Raw genomic sequence first — 17,608 nt, forward strand, 5'->3', positions numbered from 1 at the left:
AAACTAACAAAGAAATTATGGACTTAAATTTGACAGTTGACCAATTAGACCTAAGAGACATCTATAGAACAATGCACCCAACAACCATAAAATATATTATTTTCATCTGCACATGGAACATACTCTAAGATCAACCACATGCTCGGTCATAAGGTAAATCTCAATCAATTCAAAAAAAAATCAAAATTATACCAAGAATCTTGGACCACAGTGGAATAAAAATAGAAATCAATACCAAGAGGAACTCTCAAAACCACACAAATAAATGGAAACTAAACAACTTGCTCCTGACTTTTGGTTAAACAACAAAATTAAGGCAGAAGTCAAAAAATTCTTTGACACATACAAAAATAGAGACATAACACAACATATCAAAACATTTGGAATGTAGCAAAAGTAGTGTTAAGAGGGATTTTCTTTTTCATCTTGGTTGTGGGCGAATCTCATTTTAATTGCAAAAGACTTCATTCACAGCACATTCAATAATGAACCAACAGGAGAGTTGCCGACTTTTGAACATATGAATATAGAAAAATCCCTTGCAATTTAGGTAGTTAAGATAATAAGCACATAAAAGGAAAGCAATCCTCATTTTTCTGAAGACTTTTACATTTTAAAAGGTGATTAGGCGTACTTGGAGTTCAAAGCAGTAGAATGTACTTTGCAGGGGAAGAAGGAGGAAAACATTTTCCATGTCATCAGGCAAATATACAACAAACATATCCCAATTCCAAAGTCAGTTGGATGACTTCCTTGAACCAGGCTAGGGCCGAACACGCAGTAAAAGTGCGCCCTGAGTGAGGATGTGAATCCAGAAGAGAAGCACCAGATCCCATGCAGCGCCAAACACATCCGTTTCACCCTCTAAGACAGGTGAGGCACACTGCCCCATGACCCTGGACATGGTATGCAGGAGAACAGACGTCAGGTGGTTACTGCTCCCCCTGCCTGGTGCTTTCCAATGGTCTTAAGTCAGGCCATGGAGAAAATCCTTTACCACCAAATGCAAACTGTCAGTGAACTTAAGTCAAAAAGGATGTTATGGGGGAAATTCTTGAAACACATACATAAGGACTTCTATTTACCTAATTAGAACAACGATTACACAATTGGCATTCCTGTTTTCATAAGGTATTGTTCTCTACATTGGAATGGTTTAAGAAAAGTTGTCTATCTTTTTGTTTTATTTTACACTTTCAAAAGAGAGGGAAGGGAGAGAAACGTGTGACTAATTGCCCAACTTTGGGGTCCCGCAGGTAGGAAAGCAGACTTCTCTGACTCTAGGTCCATCCAGATTTGGGGGAAGTTTCAATGCCTAAAGAAGGTTGGTGAAGCCCTTTACACCCCTAATCCTACAGGAAGTATTCTACAGCGAATCTATCACAGTGTTCTAGCAAAGCATATGTTGAGGAAAACTACAGGTTTCAACTTAGCTTCTAAATTTTTTAAAGTAGCATTTCAGTAACAAACAAGCCCAGAGAGCTCACCTCAAGAGTGAAATAACAAAACTACTGCTCAGGTACCTAAAAGTCAAGCTGCTGCCCCCAGCTCCACCCACTCAAAGGCTTAGGCAGACACCTAGGGTGGCGGCGGCTCCTTGGCAGCACCATTCACAGTGGCATCATCATAGGGGGGTGGGAGCACCGTAGTGTCATTGCTGGTAACATAAACCAGGACATAGGAGGAACTCCTGCCATTGATGTATCGGCAGCAGTTCCAAACACAGCTAATCAAGTAACCCTTAATAGTTAAGATAATGCTAATAAACAGAAGAATAATAAGGACCAAACAGGTAGGATTCACTGACATGACATCATCTCTGCAGGGAAAATTAGGAGGCAGTTGTCGTATGTATTCCTACATGGAGTTTGGATAAACAAGCACAGTGATTGCAACCAAGGTGTTCAGAGAAAAATCAAAGATCTGGTAATAGAAGAATGGGATGATCCAGGTTGCGTGTTGCCTGTATGCTTCGTAATTAGCCATAGTGCATATCAGTATCATAAGAAGATAAATCACAATGGCAATGCACATATTGGCATCATCCATGAACTCAAAGTCACCTCCCAGTTCAGAACTTGAAAAGTGATACTGATCCGGATCAGCCGGGCACTCAACAAAATCAACAGTATCATGGCATTGATGATCAGGTACCAGACACCGAGCTGGATGGTGCCGGCGCCGACATGGCGGCACAGGCAGCAGCTGTTGGAGTAGAACCGCATCCAGGGCGTGACCGGGGCGCGACAGTCTTCATCGCTCCTGGCGCGGAGGCGCGCCCAAGTTTCCAGGAGCGTTGACCTCCTTGCCCGGGTCTGCTGCGCTGCTGCTGCAGGCTCTTCGGCCACTCCTGGCCCGCTCGCCTGTGTGCCCGCCGGTCTCTCTAGTCTATCCCCCTAAGAGGTAATTTTATAGTGCTAAATGCCTATATCAAGAAGATATTAATAAAAAGACCTCAAATTACCAACCCAACCTCACACCTAAAGTTAAAATTAAAAAATTAAAAAACAAGAAAATCAAGAACAACTAAACCAAAGCTAGCAGAAGAAAAGAAGTAACTAAAGTAAGAGCAGAACTAAATGAATTGAGACCCAAAAAGCCACACAAAGGATCAGTGAATGAAAACTTGCTTTTTTGAAAGGATAAACAAGATTGATAGACCATTACCTAGATTAACAAAGAAAATGAGAGAAGATCAAAATAAACACAATCAGAAATGACAAAGGTGATATTACAACAGATTCCACAGAAATACAAGAGATCCTCAGAGATATGAACCTCTCTATGCATACAAACTAGAAAATGTAGAGGAAATGGATACATTGGTGGAAGCCAGGAAGAAACAGAATTTCTGAACAGACCAATAACAAGTAATGAAATTGAATCAGTAATAAAAGACTTACCAACAATAACAACAACAACTATGAAAAAAACCTGTATCAGATGGATTCATAGCCAAATTCTACTAGATCTACAAAGAAGAGCTGGTATCAATCCTAAAGAAACTATTGCAAAAAATCAAGCAGGGGCTCTTCCCTAACTCATTCTATGAAACCAGTATCCTCATGACACCAAAATTCAGCAAAGGTACAACAAAAAAAAACAAAACTACAGTCCAATATCCCTGATGAGCATAGATGTAAAACTCTTCAATAAAATACTAGAAAACCAAATACAGCAGCATATCAAAAAGTTAATTTCCCAAATAAGTGGACTTATTCCTGGAATGCAGGGATGGTTCAACATATGCAAATAAATACCTGTGATTCACCACATAAACAGAATTAAAAACAAAAAACTATATGATCATCTCAATCGATGCAGAAAAGCATTCGATTAAAATTCAACATTTCTTCACGATAAAAGCTGTCGATAAACTGGACCTCAAAGAAACATACCTCAAAATAATAAGAGCCATCTATGACAAACCCACAGTTGACATCATACTGAATAAGTATATTTTGGGTGCATTCTGCCTAAGAACTAGAACAAGATAAGGATGTCTACTCTCACTACTCCTATTCAACATAGTACTAAAAGCCCTAACCAGAGCAATTAGACATGAGAAAGATATAAAAGGAACCCAAATTGAAAAGAGGAAATCAAATTATCTTCCTTCACTGACAATATGATTCCATGTCCAGAAAACTCTAAAGATTCTGCCAAAAGACTCCTAGACCTGATAAACAACTTCAGCAAATCTCAAAAAACGAAATCAACATAGAAAAATCAGTAGCATTGCTATACACCAATAATATTCAAGCTGAGAACCGAATCAAAGATGCAATTCCGTTTACAACAGTCACACACACACAAAAAAAAATACCTAAGAAAACATCTAACCAGTGAGGTGAAAGACCTCTACAAGAAGAACGATAAAACACTGCTACAAGAAATCATAGATGACACAAACCAATGAAAAAGCATTTCATGCTCATGGATTGGAAGAATTGTTATAGTTAATTTAATACGTCCACATTGCCCAAAGCAATCTATAGATTCAATGCTATTCCCATCAAATTACCAAGGTCATTTTTCAGACAACTTTACAAAACTAGTCTAAAATTCATATAGAACCAAAAAGAGCACAAATAGCCAAAGCAATCTTAAGCAAAAAGAATATAACCAGAGGTACCACATTACCCAATTTCAAACTATACTACAAGACTATAGTAACCAAAACAGTATGGTATTTGTACAAAAACAGACACATAGACCAATGGAACAGCATGGAGACCACTGAAATAAAGCCACATACTTACAACCGATTGACCTTGAACAGGACTGGCAAAAATAAACAATGGGGAAAGGAAATCTTATTCAATAAATGGTGCTGGGGAAACTGGCTAACCATATGCAGAAGAATGAAACTGAACCCCTACCTCTCATCATATACAAAAATTAACTCAAGATTGATTAAAGACTTAAATGTTAAGACCTTAAACTATTAAAATCCTGGAAGAAAACCTAGGAAATACTCTTCTAGACATGTTCTAGGCAAAGAATTTATGATTAAGTCCTCGAAAGCAATGCAACAAAAATGAAAATTGATATGGGACCTAATATTAAACTAAAAAGCTTCCACACAGTGAAAGAAACTAATAACAGAGTAAACAGATAATCTACATAATGGGAGAAAATATTCACAAACTATGCATCTGACAAAAGGCTAATACCCAGAATCTACAAGGAACTCAAACAACTTAACAAGAAAAAAACAAATAACCCCATTAAAAAGTGGGCACAGGACATGAACAGACATTTCTCAAAAAAGAAACACAAGTAGCCAACAAATGTATGCAAAAACTAATCATCAGGGAGATGTGAATCAAAACCACAATGAAATATCATCTCACAAGTCAGGATGACTATGATTTAAAAGTCAAAAAATAACAGATGTTGGCAAGGTTGGAGAAAAAAAAGGAATGGTTATACACTGTTAGTAGAAATGCAAATTAGTTCAGCAGTTTGAAGATTTCTCAAAGAACTAAAAATAGAATTGCCATTCAACCCATCAATCCCATTAGTGAGTATATACCCAAAAGAAAAGACACCTGCACTCGTATGTTTATCAAAGCACTATTCACATTAGCAAAGACATGGAATCTACCCAGGTACCTATCAATGGCAGTTGGATAAAGAAAAGGTAGTACATATATGTCATATACGTCAATACTATGAAGCCATAAAAAAGGCCATGATCATGCCCTTTGTAGCAACATGGATGCAGCTGGAGGCCATTATGCTAAGTGAATTAATGTAGAAACAGAAAACCAAGTACCAGAAGTTTTCACTTATAAGTGAGAGCTAAACACTGAGTATACACCAACATCAAGATGGGAGCGGTAGACGCTGGGGATTCCAAAAGGAGGGAGGGCAGGAGGGGCACCAGGTTGAAAAGCGACCTAACAGGTACTATGTTCACTATTTGGGCAATGAGATCATTGGCAGCCCAAGCCTCAGCATCATGCAATATACCCATGTAACAAACCTGCACATGTATACCCTGAATTTAAATAATTTTTTTTTGCAAAGAGACCAAAGAAGGATCCTTCAGATGTCCTCACTGTTTGAAACCAAAGGGCTGGGTCTGCCTCTGGATCCCTTCCCCTGTCTGTACAATCCCTGAGGTGTTTACTCAGGTGTAGCAGGAGGTGTTGGCAACAACCGAAGGCCACTCTGCTCTGCCAGCAGATGATCAGAGGCTGTTCAGGTGTTCATCACCAGCTTAGCTAATGAATTCAGTGAGTTTCATTGGTCCTAAATAGCCCAGGTGGTAGCACTAGTTATCACTGACATAGTCAATGACAAGCTGGGTGCCATTTTTCCCAGGGTATGTACACCTATGCCAGGTAGGGGGATGCAGACAGCAAAATGGAATCAGCTATCAGAATGCCTTCCTGGAAGAGTATCTCAGGCAACCCTACAATGTCCGAAGCCTTTCCAGCTTTTGCACGAACACTTGAGGACCCCAAATTCCAAAACAGCATGCTCTATCTGAGGGTGACAGGTATTCTGCAGTATACCCCACAAAGGAATATTTTAGCCAGGGGAGCACATGTAACTCCGGTCAGGGAGCTGTCATTATAAAAGTCTCTTGTTCAAGTGTACAAAGCCCATGTCAGATTTAGCCATGAGTTAGGTGGCAAGGTAAGTTGTATGATGTGCCTAAATTCCGATACTATTGACAATGTTTAAACTCTGTCTGATTTTATGTCTGTGTTCTAGGTAACCTGCACTGAGGCCGTCACTCTCCAATTAGAAACACTGATGGCTGTTGGGGCCCCAGTCAAATTGGTAACAGGCCACAGATGGACTATTCCAGCACGGAGGTGCCCTGGGTACATGGGTGGCTGATTCAGCAATGTTTTAGATCACAGGGGAATTTCCCAATCTCCTAAGACTGGAAGGAAAGCTCCTCCGCCCAGGGAAGAAGACAGAATTGTTACCGGGGCAACCCCTAATAGTTTAGGGCAATCAAAATGCCCATCCTCTTGCTCTATACATAGGGAGATTTTCCTTGCCTAGAGGATTGCTCACACCAGGAAAAAACTACCAATCCTTCAGGCCCTGACGTGTGCCAGGTAAAGTTCTGGGCAAGGGAGAGTGGCCCAAGAGAGAAGTTCATCTGGTACCTTCTCTCCCTGCTCCTCACTCTGGACCGCAGAGACCCTACGGGGGATGAGGAGAAAGAGGCCAGGTAGTCAGGTGAGGAAGGGCTATCCCATCCACACCCAGGGTGGAAAACAGCTAGAAGAGAGCACCTTCATGTTTTAATTAGGGTCTCTTGCTTGGAGACATGAGTTTCTGAGTCTCCTCATGTACAAAATGGAAATAGCAATTACCTCTCTCATAGGGTTGTTATGAGAAATGAGATAAGTTACCACAATGTCTTGAGCTAAAAAGCAAAATCATCAACAAAATCATGGGCCTGTGTCAAAATTTTTGTTTCAGTTCATTAATGAGAGAACAAGCAAGGAAGACTTTTTGAACTGGTTTGAAGGATATTAAGAATATGAAAGACAGTTAGAAAGTAATGTCTAAGATTCTTAATTTAGACACAAGACAAGATACAAGTCTTTTGACTTTTCATAGGGTGACAAAAACCATAACAGTTTTGGGTTTAATGTCTTGACCAGCCCTTAAAGCCATATTGCCCTAGCCAGCAGAGGTAAACTGTCTACTTCATCTGTTATGGATTACTATCAAACATACTTTGCCGATTAGTTTTCTCGAAAGTGTCAGATGAGGACTAGTAGCAAGGACCTGCTTTTATTCAGACAGACTCTAGCATGAGGTCAAAAATATAAGCAATCACCAGTTTGCCTTTTTCCAGGTTTGAGATGATGGTTTTTTTCTTTCACACTGACACACAGCTGGAGCCCAGTAAGTGTTGGTAGGATTTCCCTTCCCTTTTCAGCCCATTTGAGTTTAGACTGAATTCCCCCCCTCCGGCAGGAGGGCAGAAAATGGGCTGGATTCTGGACCCAATCAAAATTGTTCTGGTTCCCAAGGGGAAGGATAAACAGGAAAATCTTTTCCTTTGGAATCAGGCCTTTTACTCAGCCACTGTAGACGGACTGCCCAAGTCCAGATCCTCTCCATGCCTTTTAAGACTTTTGTCACAACCACTAGGAACACACCTGAAGTCAGGACCCTTGGGCAAAGAACTTGGAAGGAGAAGCAAGATTTCAGAGAGGTCATCCTTATAGGAACCAGAAATCATAGTGGCCGGATCTGCTTCAATTGGTGAGCCAAGCTCTCCTTTGTGGGCTCAAATGTTACATGCGATTTCCTGCTAAACTACTTATTTCTAAACTTCCCACTCCCTTGTTCTTCTTTTGCAGCTGGGGAAACAGGAAACAAAATCACCTTGCTCTGGGCCGCGAGTCCTGTCTGATTCTGCCCAGTCAGTGGTTTCGGTAATGGGCACAGTCTTGTTTGTAAATCATCATCTCCAAGCCTGCGTCCTGCAGGAAGCTTCCAAGGCCTGCCTCTCTCACTTCTCTTCTCCAGATGGCCAGTGACAGCTGTGCCACCTCCCCTGCCCCACTGTGCACTCAAGAAGCAACTGTTGACCCAATTCTTCACAACCAGTACCCATCACTTATGGTGAAACTCCAAAGGGCACTGTGGGCCACCTTCCTCTTCTGGTGGGCTCAAAAAAAGAAGACTTATTGGACTTTCAAGTGATGGCAGACAACTGAGAATGGTAACTCTCCCCAAAAGAATCCACTGACAACAAGTCCAATAGTGCACTTTCAAGGCAAATCAAAGGCACTGAGATAGGTTGCCCCTCACCACCCTGACACACACACACACACACACACACACCCCCCACCACCACCACCAATGTGGATAGCTGAGAGGCAGAATCGGGGTGCTCGCTCCTTTTGTGTACTCCTTTTACTATCTTTTCTCTTGTGAGGTCCCCTAAATGTTGAGTTGATCTGAGATGTGGCTTGGTGAACCCTGAGACCTTTTGTACCTTTTTCAGCCTGGGCCACATTCGGGTCAGCTGCTCACCTTTAGACTATGTATTGGAGAAAATTATAGCAAGATCACTGGGGTGTCTCTCAGAGCTCCATAATCTCCGTTTCTGCAATGCTGAGTGTATTCCACACTCCTGACTTAAGTAGAGGCACTGGCGTGGGGGGATGCATAGATATCCTTCAGCAAAACTGAGAAGAAAGCAATTTAATGCCTAGGCTTTCCTCCTTGCCCCAGGAGAAGCCCATCTCCATATTCTGATGACTAGATTTTCTCATCCCATCTTAGATCCCAATCTTAACTTTCAGCTGGCTGCCAGCCATTTTCACTAATATGTTAGCTGATAACAAATAAAATTGGCTGGTAATTAAAACATCCGTGAATAAGGGCTTAAACTGTTACCTTTCCCTGCTCATTCACATTTTATATGATTAAGGTACACTACAAGAAAAAGCTCAGTGACCTGAGCTGTGTAATCTTCAGCACTAGAAACCAGTTAATCTGAGTGGCATTTTGCTAGTGATAGGAAAATGTTTGGCTCCTCCTGAAATCCTAGGGAATTGGTCACCTCCTCTTCTCCTCTTGGGCATGAAGCATGTCTATCTTCTCCAAAGAACCTCTCCCCTCCACTACCCCAGAGTTAGCTTCCTCTCTTCAGCCCGTGATCCTGGGGTTCCAAGCACAATAATTATCCCAGAGAGGGTAGAAGGCTCCCTGCTGTATTTAGTAACTCTTCCTGCAAAGAATCAATTGACAGCAAGTCCAACAGTGTACTTCCAAGGGGGAATCAAAAGCACTGAGATAGATTGCACTCCCACCCTGACACACACACACACACACACACACACACACACACACACACACAGAGAGACCCCACCATACCCCACCATAAGTGTTGGTAGCTTTTTCTTCCCTCTTCAGCCCATTTGAATTTAGACTGAATTCTGCCAGGCAGGAGGGCAGAAAATGGTCTGGGTTCTGGACCCAACCAAAATTGTTCTGGTTCCCAAGTGGAGGAATAAACAGGAAAACCTTTTCCATTGAAATAAGGTCTTTTGTTCAGCCACTGTAGCCTGTGCTTCGGCAATGGCTGGGGCCCTTGTGTGGTGCAGAGGGACACCAAGCAGCCTCCATCTTCCAGGCCAGGGCGTATCCTCAGCTTCACAGAGCAGGAGAGCTGTGGAGGACTGTGGGCAGCAGGATAGGAACTGGTTTAACCCTTGGCAACAACAAATGTCCCCACAAAGCATCCACCCACCCACCCAACATAACAATAGCAATAAAAGTACTCCACCTTTTGGCCAGGTGTGGTGTGGATCACACCTGTAATCTCAGCACTTTGGGAGGCCAAGGTAGGAGGATCGCTTGAGTCCAGGAGTTTGACACTAACCTGGGCAACATAGCAAGTCTCCATCTCTACAAAAAAATAATTTAAAAATTAGCCAAGGGCAGTGGCTCATGCCAGTAGTCCCAGCTACCAAAGAGACTGAGCTGGGAGGATTACTTGAGCCCAAGTGTTCGAGGCTACGGTGAACCATGATCATGCCATTGTACTCTAGTGCAAGTGACAGAGCAAGACCCTGTGTCTCAAAAAAAAAAAAAAGAGAGAGAGAGAGACAAAGAGAAATACTCTGCCTTTTATTACTAAAAGCCAGTAAGCAGGACAAGCGTTCTTAACCTTTTTGAGGTGTTGGGCCTTTTTGAGACTCTGATGGAAGCCGTGGAGGAATGTTCTCAGTACATGCACTCAAAATGATGCACTCAACTTCAACGCAATTTCAGAGATGTATAGACAGACAAGTTAAGAACCCTGGTTTAGTGATTCTGGTGACAGCTTCCTACCTCTTCACCCATCGCTAACATCATTGCCCCAGCACCTAAGTGAGGACAACAGAAAATTCCCCACACCACAGCATGGAAATCCAGTTTGGGGTGACGTTCTTGTCAAAAGGTTCCCCTTCATTTTCTTCTTTTTTTGATGCATATCTCAGAGAATAACTATTCATCTTCGGGCCTTCCCCTTGTACCAGGCCTTGGGAAGTTTTTTTTTAAGATAATTCTCTGATCACCAAACTATAGAATCCCGTAGGGCAGCATTTGAATAACCTATTCTTTGACTTAAGTTTTACTAATTTATTTTCCTACTTGTCTATTCCTTTATCATTTAATTGAGTTGGGAGCTTGGGAGTGGAGAGGGAGGAAAAATTTTCAAAATTCCCGAGGACAAACTACAGGTATGGGGACAGGTGTGGGGATTATCCTATTAATGGAGGACTCTAAACATTGTCCACCTACATCACACCACACACAGAATCAGCCTTTCCCTTTCTCGCTCTCTCTTTCTGTCTGTCTCTCTCACACACACACACACACACAGACACACACACACACACACACACACATACACACACTTCTATGTAGCTATCAACCTAATTTCCCAAGAGTCACATCTAAGACATTTAACTGGAAACTAAAATTTAGCTTAGAGAACAGTATCAGTTGTTCTTATACCACCCTGTTCCCAAATCCCCGATCCATTTCAGAACTACTAGTAAAATCATCAGCTATAGTGTCATGGACTTTTTGGAATCCTTAAGCCTCAAATCCAATGGCTCAATATGGTGGAGCTGGAAGGGAGTGTGGGGTAGAGGCCAGATGAGGGGTAAAGCAGGAAAGGCTTGTGAGAGGTGGGATTGGGTAATATAGATTACTTTTTCTTCCTTTGGGTTTTCCAACCCTCCCTCCACACCGAGGAACCTCATCCCACAAAAGCACGAATGAGAGATGCCTGAGGTATTGATGACTTTATTATTCTGCAGGTACATGTCCAGGGGCCCAGCCCCTGGGCCCAGTAACTCAGCTACTCTTTGTGGTCTTCTTTGTGGCTTTCTTTGTGGGCTGCCACGCCCATCTTTATCACAAGTATGAGGAATTCCTGGAAGTTAATTGCGCCATCGGTGTTGATGTCCAACTCTTTGAACCAGGCATCTGCACCCTTTTTCTGTCAAGATTGAGGAGAAGAAGCCAGAGTTTAAAGATCTGAGAGACAACCAAGGCATGGCCATCTACAAAGGGCAGCAGGGAGGACCGCTGGCCCAGGGCAGCCCCAGGACCAGGTAGAGAGCCCCCACCACACCCAGCCCCTCCTCACCCTGATATACTGAGGACACTCGGTCTCTAGCAATTTCTTCAGGTCATCCTTGTAAATAGCATGGTAATTCCCCTTTATCAGGGAGTACTTGTGGTAGACGTCGATGATAGAGTTCAAGGCTTTCTCCAGATCGGTCAACATGATGCCCACGGACTTGCCTCACCTGAAAAACAGAACCCTCTTGGGAATCCCATAGCAGGGAGTTTGCATCTGCCCAGGCAGTAATCAGAAGGTTCATGCCCCAAGCGATGGCCTTGTCCTGGCCTGCACTCTCCAAATAACCAAACCAGCAGATAGTTATGGCTCTGGTGGCAAGGAGGGGATGATAGGGATACAGGTGTGGGAAGGGGAAGGGTCCGTTCACACAGAGGCATATGCACACACACGGGACCTGTTGACTTTCCTTACCACCCCACCTGCTGCCCAAGAAAGGTCCAGCCTAGGAGACAGTGTGCCCTTACCCACTGGAAGGTGCTGGAGGATGCACTCCTTCCTTATCCCTGCTTCGCTCCCCACCTCCAGGAGTATCTTTGCTCCAGACCTCCCTGAGCTTTCTCTCTCCTCTCTCAGGAAGGCCGCTCCTCTTCCCTGACCCTCCCCAAGGGAAGCCCAAAGTGTAGGGCCAACCCAGACAGTCCCACTTACCAGGTCTTCTGAAAGACAGCAGACAACAGACATGCAGAGCTGAGAGGCAGCTCCCTTTTATAGCGGTTAGGCTTGGCCAGCTGCCCACAGCTTCAGGCCATCAGAGACAGCTGCTCCCTGCCAGAGTTGCTACAGTCTCTGGTTTCTCAACCAGGTGAATGTGGCAATCACTGTGCAGAATGAAAATTTTGGGTGGGGAGGTAGGAGAAGCGGAAAGAGGAAGGCATTTGCTAGGCAATAGTGCCCAGAAGGAAAAAGCAGGAAGTGAGGCTCTTTTTCTGGGCTACTGACATCCACTTGCTTGATCCACCAGATTCCCACTCCCATTCCCTCTCCACTATTGGGACTGCTAATCCCCTTCTTTGTTGGTCAGGCTGTACATCCCTGAAATTGAATTGAAGTTGAATGCATCATTTTGAGTGCATGCACTCAATGAGAACATTCCTTCATGGCTTCCATCAGAGTTTCCAAGGGTCCAAAGACCGCAAAAGGGTTGAGAACACTTGTCTTGGCTGATGCCTTTTAGTAATGAAAACTATTGTTCTCATTACTAAAAACTAAAACTATTGTTGTTGTTCTTCTTGGTGGGTGGGTGCTTTGTGAGGAAATGTGTTGTTGCCAAGGGCTATATCCATTCCTACCCTACTACCTACACTCCTCCACAGCTCTCCTGTTCTGTGAAGCTGGGGATGGACCATGCCATGGGAGATGGAGGCTGCTTGGGGTCCCTCTGCACTGCACAAGGGCCTGAGCCTTTGCATAAACACAGCAGGGAGCCTCTCACCCTCTCTCGGTTAATTACTGTGTCTGGGACCCCAGGATCACAGGCTGAAGAGAGGAAGCTAACTCTGAGGTAGTGGAGGGGAGGGGTTCTTTGGAGAAGCTAGACATGCTTCATGCCTAAGAGGAGAAGAGGAGGTGGCCAATTCCCCAGGATTTCAGGAGAAACAAATCCTCTCCCCACCACTAACAAAATGCCACTAAGATTAACTGGCTTCCAACCCTGAAGACTGTGGTGTGTTTCTGTTGTTACAAAGAAAATATTTGTAAAACAAATATCTGATAATGGATTAATATCCAGAATATAAAAGAATCCCTACAACTCAACAACAAAAGACAAACAAACCAATCAAAAAATGGGGAAAAGACTCAAAATTAAGACATACAAATGGCCAATAAGCACATGAAAATTACTAATCATTAGGAAAACATGGAGCAGAACGACAATGAGATACCACCTGACACCCACCAGGATGACTGCTACTTCTTTTAAAACCCAGAAAATAACAAGTGTTGGTGAGGGCATAGAGAATTGGAAGCCGAATGCACTGTTGGTGGGAATGTAAAATAGTGCAGCTGCAATGGAAAACTGCAAGTTTGTTCCTCAAATAAATAAACACAGAATTACCACATGATCCAGTAATTCTGCTCCTGGTATATATGCAAAAGAATTGAATGCAGGGAGATTCAAACAGGTGCTTATACATTCATGTTCATAGCAGCATTATTCACAAGAGCCAAAAGGTGGAAGCGACCCAAGTGTCCCTCAACAGATGAATGGATGAAGAAAATGTTTTGTGGGGACGTGTGTTGTTGCCAAGGGCTAAATCCATTCCTACCCTGCTGCCCACACTCCTCCACAGCTCTCCTGTTCTGTGAAGCTGGGGATGCACCATGCCCTGGGAGATGGAGGCTTCTTGGGGTCCCTCTGCACTGCACAAGGGCCTGAGCCATTGTATAAACACACAGGGAGCCTTTCACCCTCCAAAATAAATCCAGCTCTCTCTGGATGTGAGCCACTGGAGATCCAGCACAGAGCCCAGCACACACGATAACAGCAGCCACAATCACTGATCAGAGCAAATCATGGCAAAATACTAGTTAACACTCACTGGGCTTTTCCCACGTCCAGGAACTATTCTAAGTGCTTACTTAGATTAGTTGCATTATTTGCATTGATCATTTAATTCTCACACTAACCCAATGATGTATGTACTATTATAATGCCTATTGTACAGATGAGGAAACTGAGTCCCACAGGGAGACTTAGTAATTCAGCGTATCAAATGATTGAGTGACTCATGATGTGATGTGACAGCATCCACTTCCTATTCCCGCCTGTAATGTCTTTTGTCCCGGTCATGTCCTCCTCACCCTTCCTGATCCAGCTCAGGCATCATCCGCTCCAAGTCCATCCCTGATCTGCCTGCCTTCACGCCATCAATGCAGAGTTAATTCTTCTCTCCTCCACACTACCCAAATCCTTACCAATCACAGCATTTGCCCTGCTATGTTATGATTCATTTGTTTATTGTCTGTCTTTTCTTTGGGACCAGGAGACCATTTAGAAAAGAAATCACATTTCTTTTCACAACCCTAGGGCCTGGCACCTACTAAGTGTTCAATTAATACTTATTGAGGGGATAAATGAATACAAAATTAAGTTTGGCCTTTCCCTTATCCAAGGCGGAAATTCTCTTTATCACACTTAGCCATCTTAAATCATTTCTGGAAGAAGGCAGGGTATAAATTCATCAACCAAATGCAGTCTAACTTCCTTGACAAAAGGTGAATCAAGCTCTTATAGGAAAACAACGCCATATCTGACATGACAAGTTGTCAACCAAGGATCCACCCTTGGTTAATACCTATTATTCACCACGTACTGTCCTATGTGACCTGGCCTAACAGGACCTGCCTCAAAGCACCGCATCATATTTTCAAAGTATTTTGCATCCACTGACTCATTTGATATTCCCAGAAACCTTGTGATGTGGACATTACAAGCATAATTATCCCTATTTGGCAGATGGGGAAACTGAGGCATAGGGCGTTACTCCAGGTCCTTTCCCAGGTCCAGTGAGGGAGTCCCGAGTGGTGACCTCCTCCCCACACCGTGTACAGGCTGACTGGCAAGATCATGAAATGTCGCCCCCTCCCCAGAAACTGTGCCCCTGGACAGACAGCCTTGGGTGCTTTTGGGACAGCAGGAGCCAGGCTGAACTGACCTTGCAGCAAAAGGTATCAGGACTTGGGTAAGCATATGGGGGGAAAGGCAGAGGCTGTAAGCAGCCTGGCGGACATGGGGCAACCTAGAGGGAGCAGAACCTGGTCATGTTTACAGGAAAGGGCTCAGTCCCTGGGTGTGTCCCAACAGACCTGACAGGCCCAATCCTGAGGCCAAGGAAATGAGGACAGAGCAGGCAGAGCTGGTGAAGAAACCCCCAGAAGGGGGCAGGAGAGGGGCAGGGAAGGCTCAGGCTGGGTGCCTCTGCTTCGTACTCAATGCCTGTGGAGCCCAGCACCTCTCAGGTGAGACAGACATTTCTTCCCTGGGCCTGGAAGAAGAGTGGCCTAAGTAACTCAGGCAATGGTCTTCATGCCTCTAGACACAGCCAGGGGCCTGCGGGAAGGAGCACAGATCCAGGTCATCAATTCCAGTCCCACGGGCTCCAATTCTGCATTCCTTCCCCAAGCACCTGCTGAGCGTTTATGGGGACGCTGAGATCCTGTCTCGGTGGAGAGTACGAAACAAGCACAGTGCAGCAGAAGAGGCCCCTCCACAGGAGAGAATGAAAAGGGGAATGGGGTGCAGACATCTCCCAAGGAGGGTCCTGAAAGGCAAACTAAGCTGATGGCAAGTGTGGGAGGGACAGCAGACCAGGTCTGGAGCAAACGGGGGCAAATTCTGCCCCAGAGCCTGACTGATGAGAAAAAAGGTCTCCAGCTCAGCTCCAGGGACAACCCACCACGTTTGGCGCAAAGGACCAGATGGAGAGGGAACCAGACCAAGTTTCTTAAGTGACCCTGCAGTCCTGTGCGCAGGTGGTGTATCACCTTCCATCACTCTTCCAAAATCCATGATTTCTATCTCAGTAAGCTCAGGACACCGGTTCCCAGACCAACCCTCAGAAGAAAACAACCCATTAAAATGGGCTCTGGCAGTTCCTGAAGGCAGAGGAGACCCTCCCTAAGAGATTCTGCATTAATTTCCTGATGTCCCAGGAGAGAGGAAGAGGAAAAAGAAACAGAGCAAGCGCAGGGGCAGGTCTCAGGTGGGTGGTGTCAGGGACACCGGAGGACTTGGATCAGTGGGTCATGAATAGCCCTCGGTCAGAAGTAAGCCTCACATCCATCATCATGTTGTAGAAAAAAACAGACCCAACCCTTCTCTCCTCCAGGAAGCCTTCCTGGGTTGACTGTCGCCCAGGTTCTACTCATTGCTGTTCCCTTAACAGGTGTCTGTGGTTCTGCCAGGCTGGATTGTTGGCTCAGCTCCTGTCCGTGTCTGACTCAGCATGTGCAAACCCAGCACACAATTTTCCCTGCAGACTGGCTCCCACCCAGGCACCGAAGTCCCATGCCAATCGCCAGCGCCTGAAACCTCCACCTCATTCTGGATCCTCCTCTCCCTCAGTCTGTGCCCAGGTCTGGGCTTTGACATTCTGCCTTTTCTGATGCCTCCTCGCTTCCGTCCCCATGAAGCTGTTTACCTCCTCTTCACAGCCTCCAGCTAGTCTCTGCAGGTCTGCTCTGTCTTCCTCCACCCCAAACCCCCACCACTAGTTTCCTAAAGCAGAGCTGGTCCCAGGGCCCTCACCCCTTCCCCACACCTAACAACTCAGGATCCCTTACCAAAAGGATACAGTCCAAATTCCAATGCTCAGTTTTCAGGGACTTCCAGACTCTGGTCCTAACCCACCCATTCAAGCTGACTTTCTACTCTTTTCTCCATGAACGCTAATTTCTGAGCAAACTTTCTGTTTCTCCCGGACATACTTTATGATTTTCTACTGTTGTTCCCTCTGCTAGAAATGCACCTGCCTCCTTGTCCTGGTCTCGTCCCAGGCTCAGCCCCACCCTTGCTCGCCGATTCTTGAGGCTCTCTTTCAGAGTAGGGATGCTGTCAGAGGGGCATGTTAGTTCACCCCTACCCTCACCCCATGCTACCACCTGCGTGGTGGGTGAGTGAGTGACCATGGATGAGGCCTCACTGTCTATCTCCCCAGGAAAGGAGACTCTTCCTTCTCAGGCTGAACACTGCAGGTGGGGACTGTCTCCCCATCAGATAGGGCCCCCTGGAATCAGACGTGGTGTCTCCCCCATCAGATATAAACTCCCTAGAGGAATAAGCTGTGTCTCCCCCTCAGACAGGGTCTCCCTGGAGATATAAGCTGTGTCTCCCCTTCAGACAGGGGCTCCCTGGGGATAGGAGCATGTCTCCCCCCTCAGACAGGGTCTCCCTGGAGATATAAGCTGTTTCTTCCGCTCAAACAGGAGCTTCCTGGAGGCAAGGGCTATTTCATTCATCTAAAATAGATC

At 44.8% G+C, this 17,608-nt stretch overlaps 1 protein-coding gene and 1 pseudogene across 1 annotated transcript; both read right to left on the reverse strand.

Annotated features, from left to right (window-relative positions):
- Window positions 1–1,623: 1,623 nt before the first annotated feature.
- On the reverse strand, window positions 1,624–7,726 carry LOC108581581 (annotated as a pseudogene).
- Window positions 7,727–11,279: 3,553 nt separating this feature from the next.
- On the reverse strand, window positions 11,280–12,334 carry S100A8 (S100 calcium binding protein A8). The gene is given in 3 exon segments (XM_021923902.1): window positions 11,280–11,491; window positions 11,642–11,821; window positions 12,287–12,334. Coding segments are annotated over 3 exon segments (354 nt in total). The 5' UTR covers window positions 12,320–12,334; the 3' UTR covers window positions 11,280–11,350.
- Window positions 12,335–17,608: the final 5,274 nt, after the last annotated feature.

The sequence above is a fragment of the Papio anubis genome, chromosome 1 (genome assembly GCF_008728515.1).
Source record: "Papio anubis isolate 15944 chromosome 1, Panubis1.0, whole genome shotgun sequence".
Lineage (NCBI taxonomy): Eukaryota > Metazoa > Chordata > Mammalia > Primates > Cercopithecidae > Papio > Papio anubis.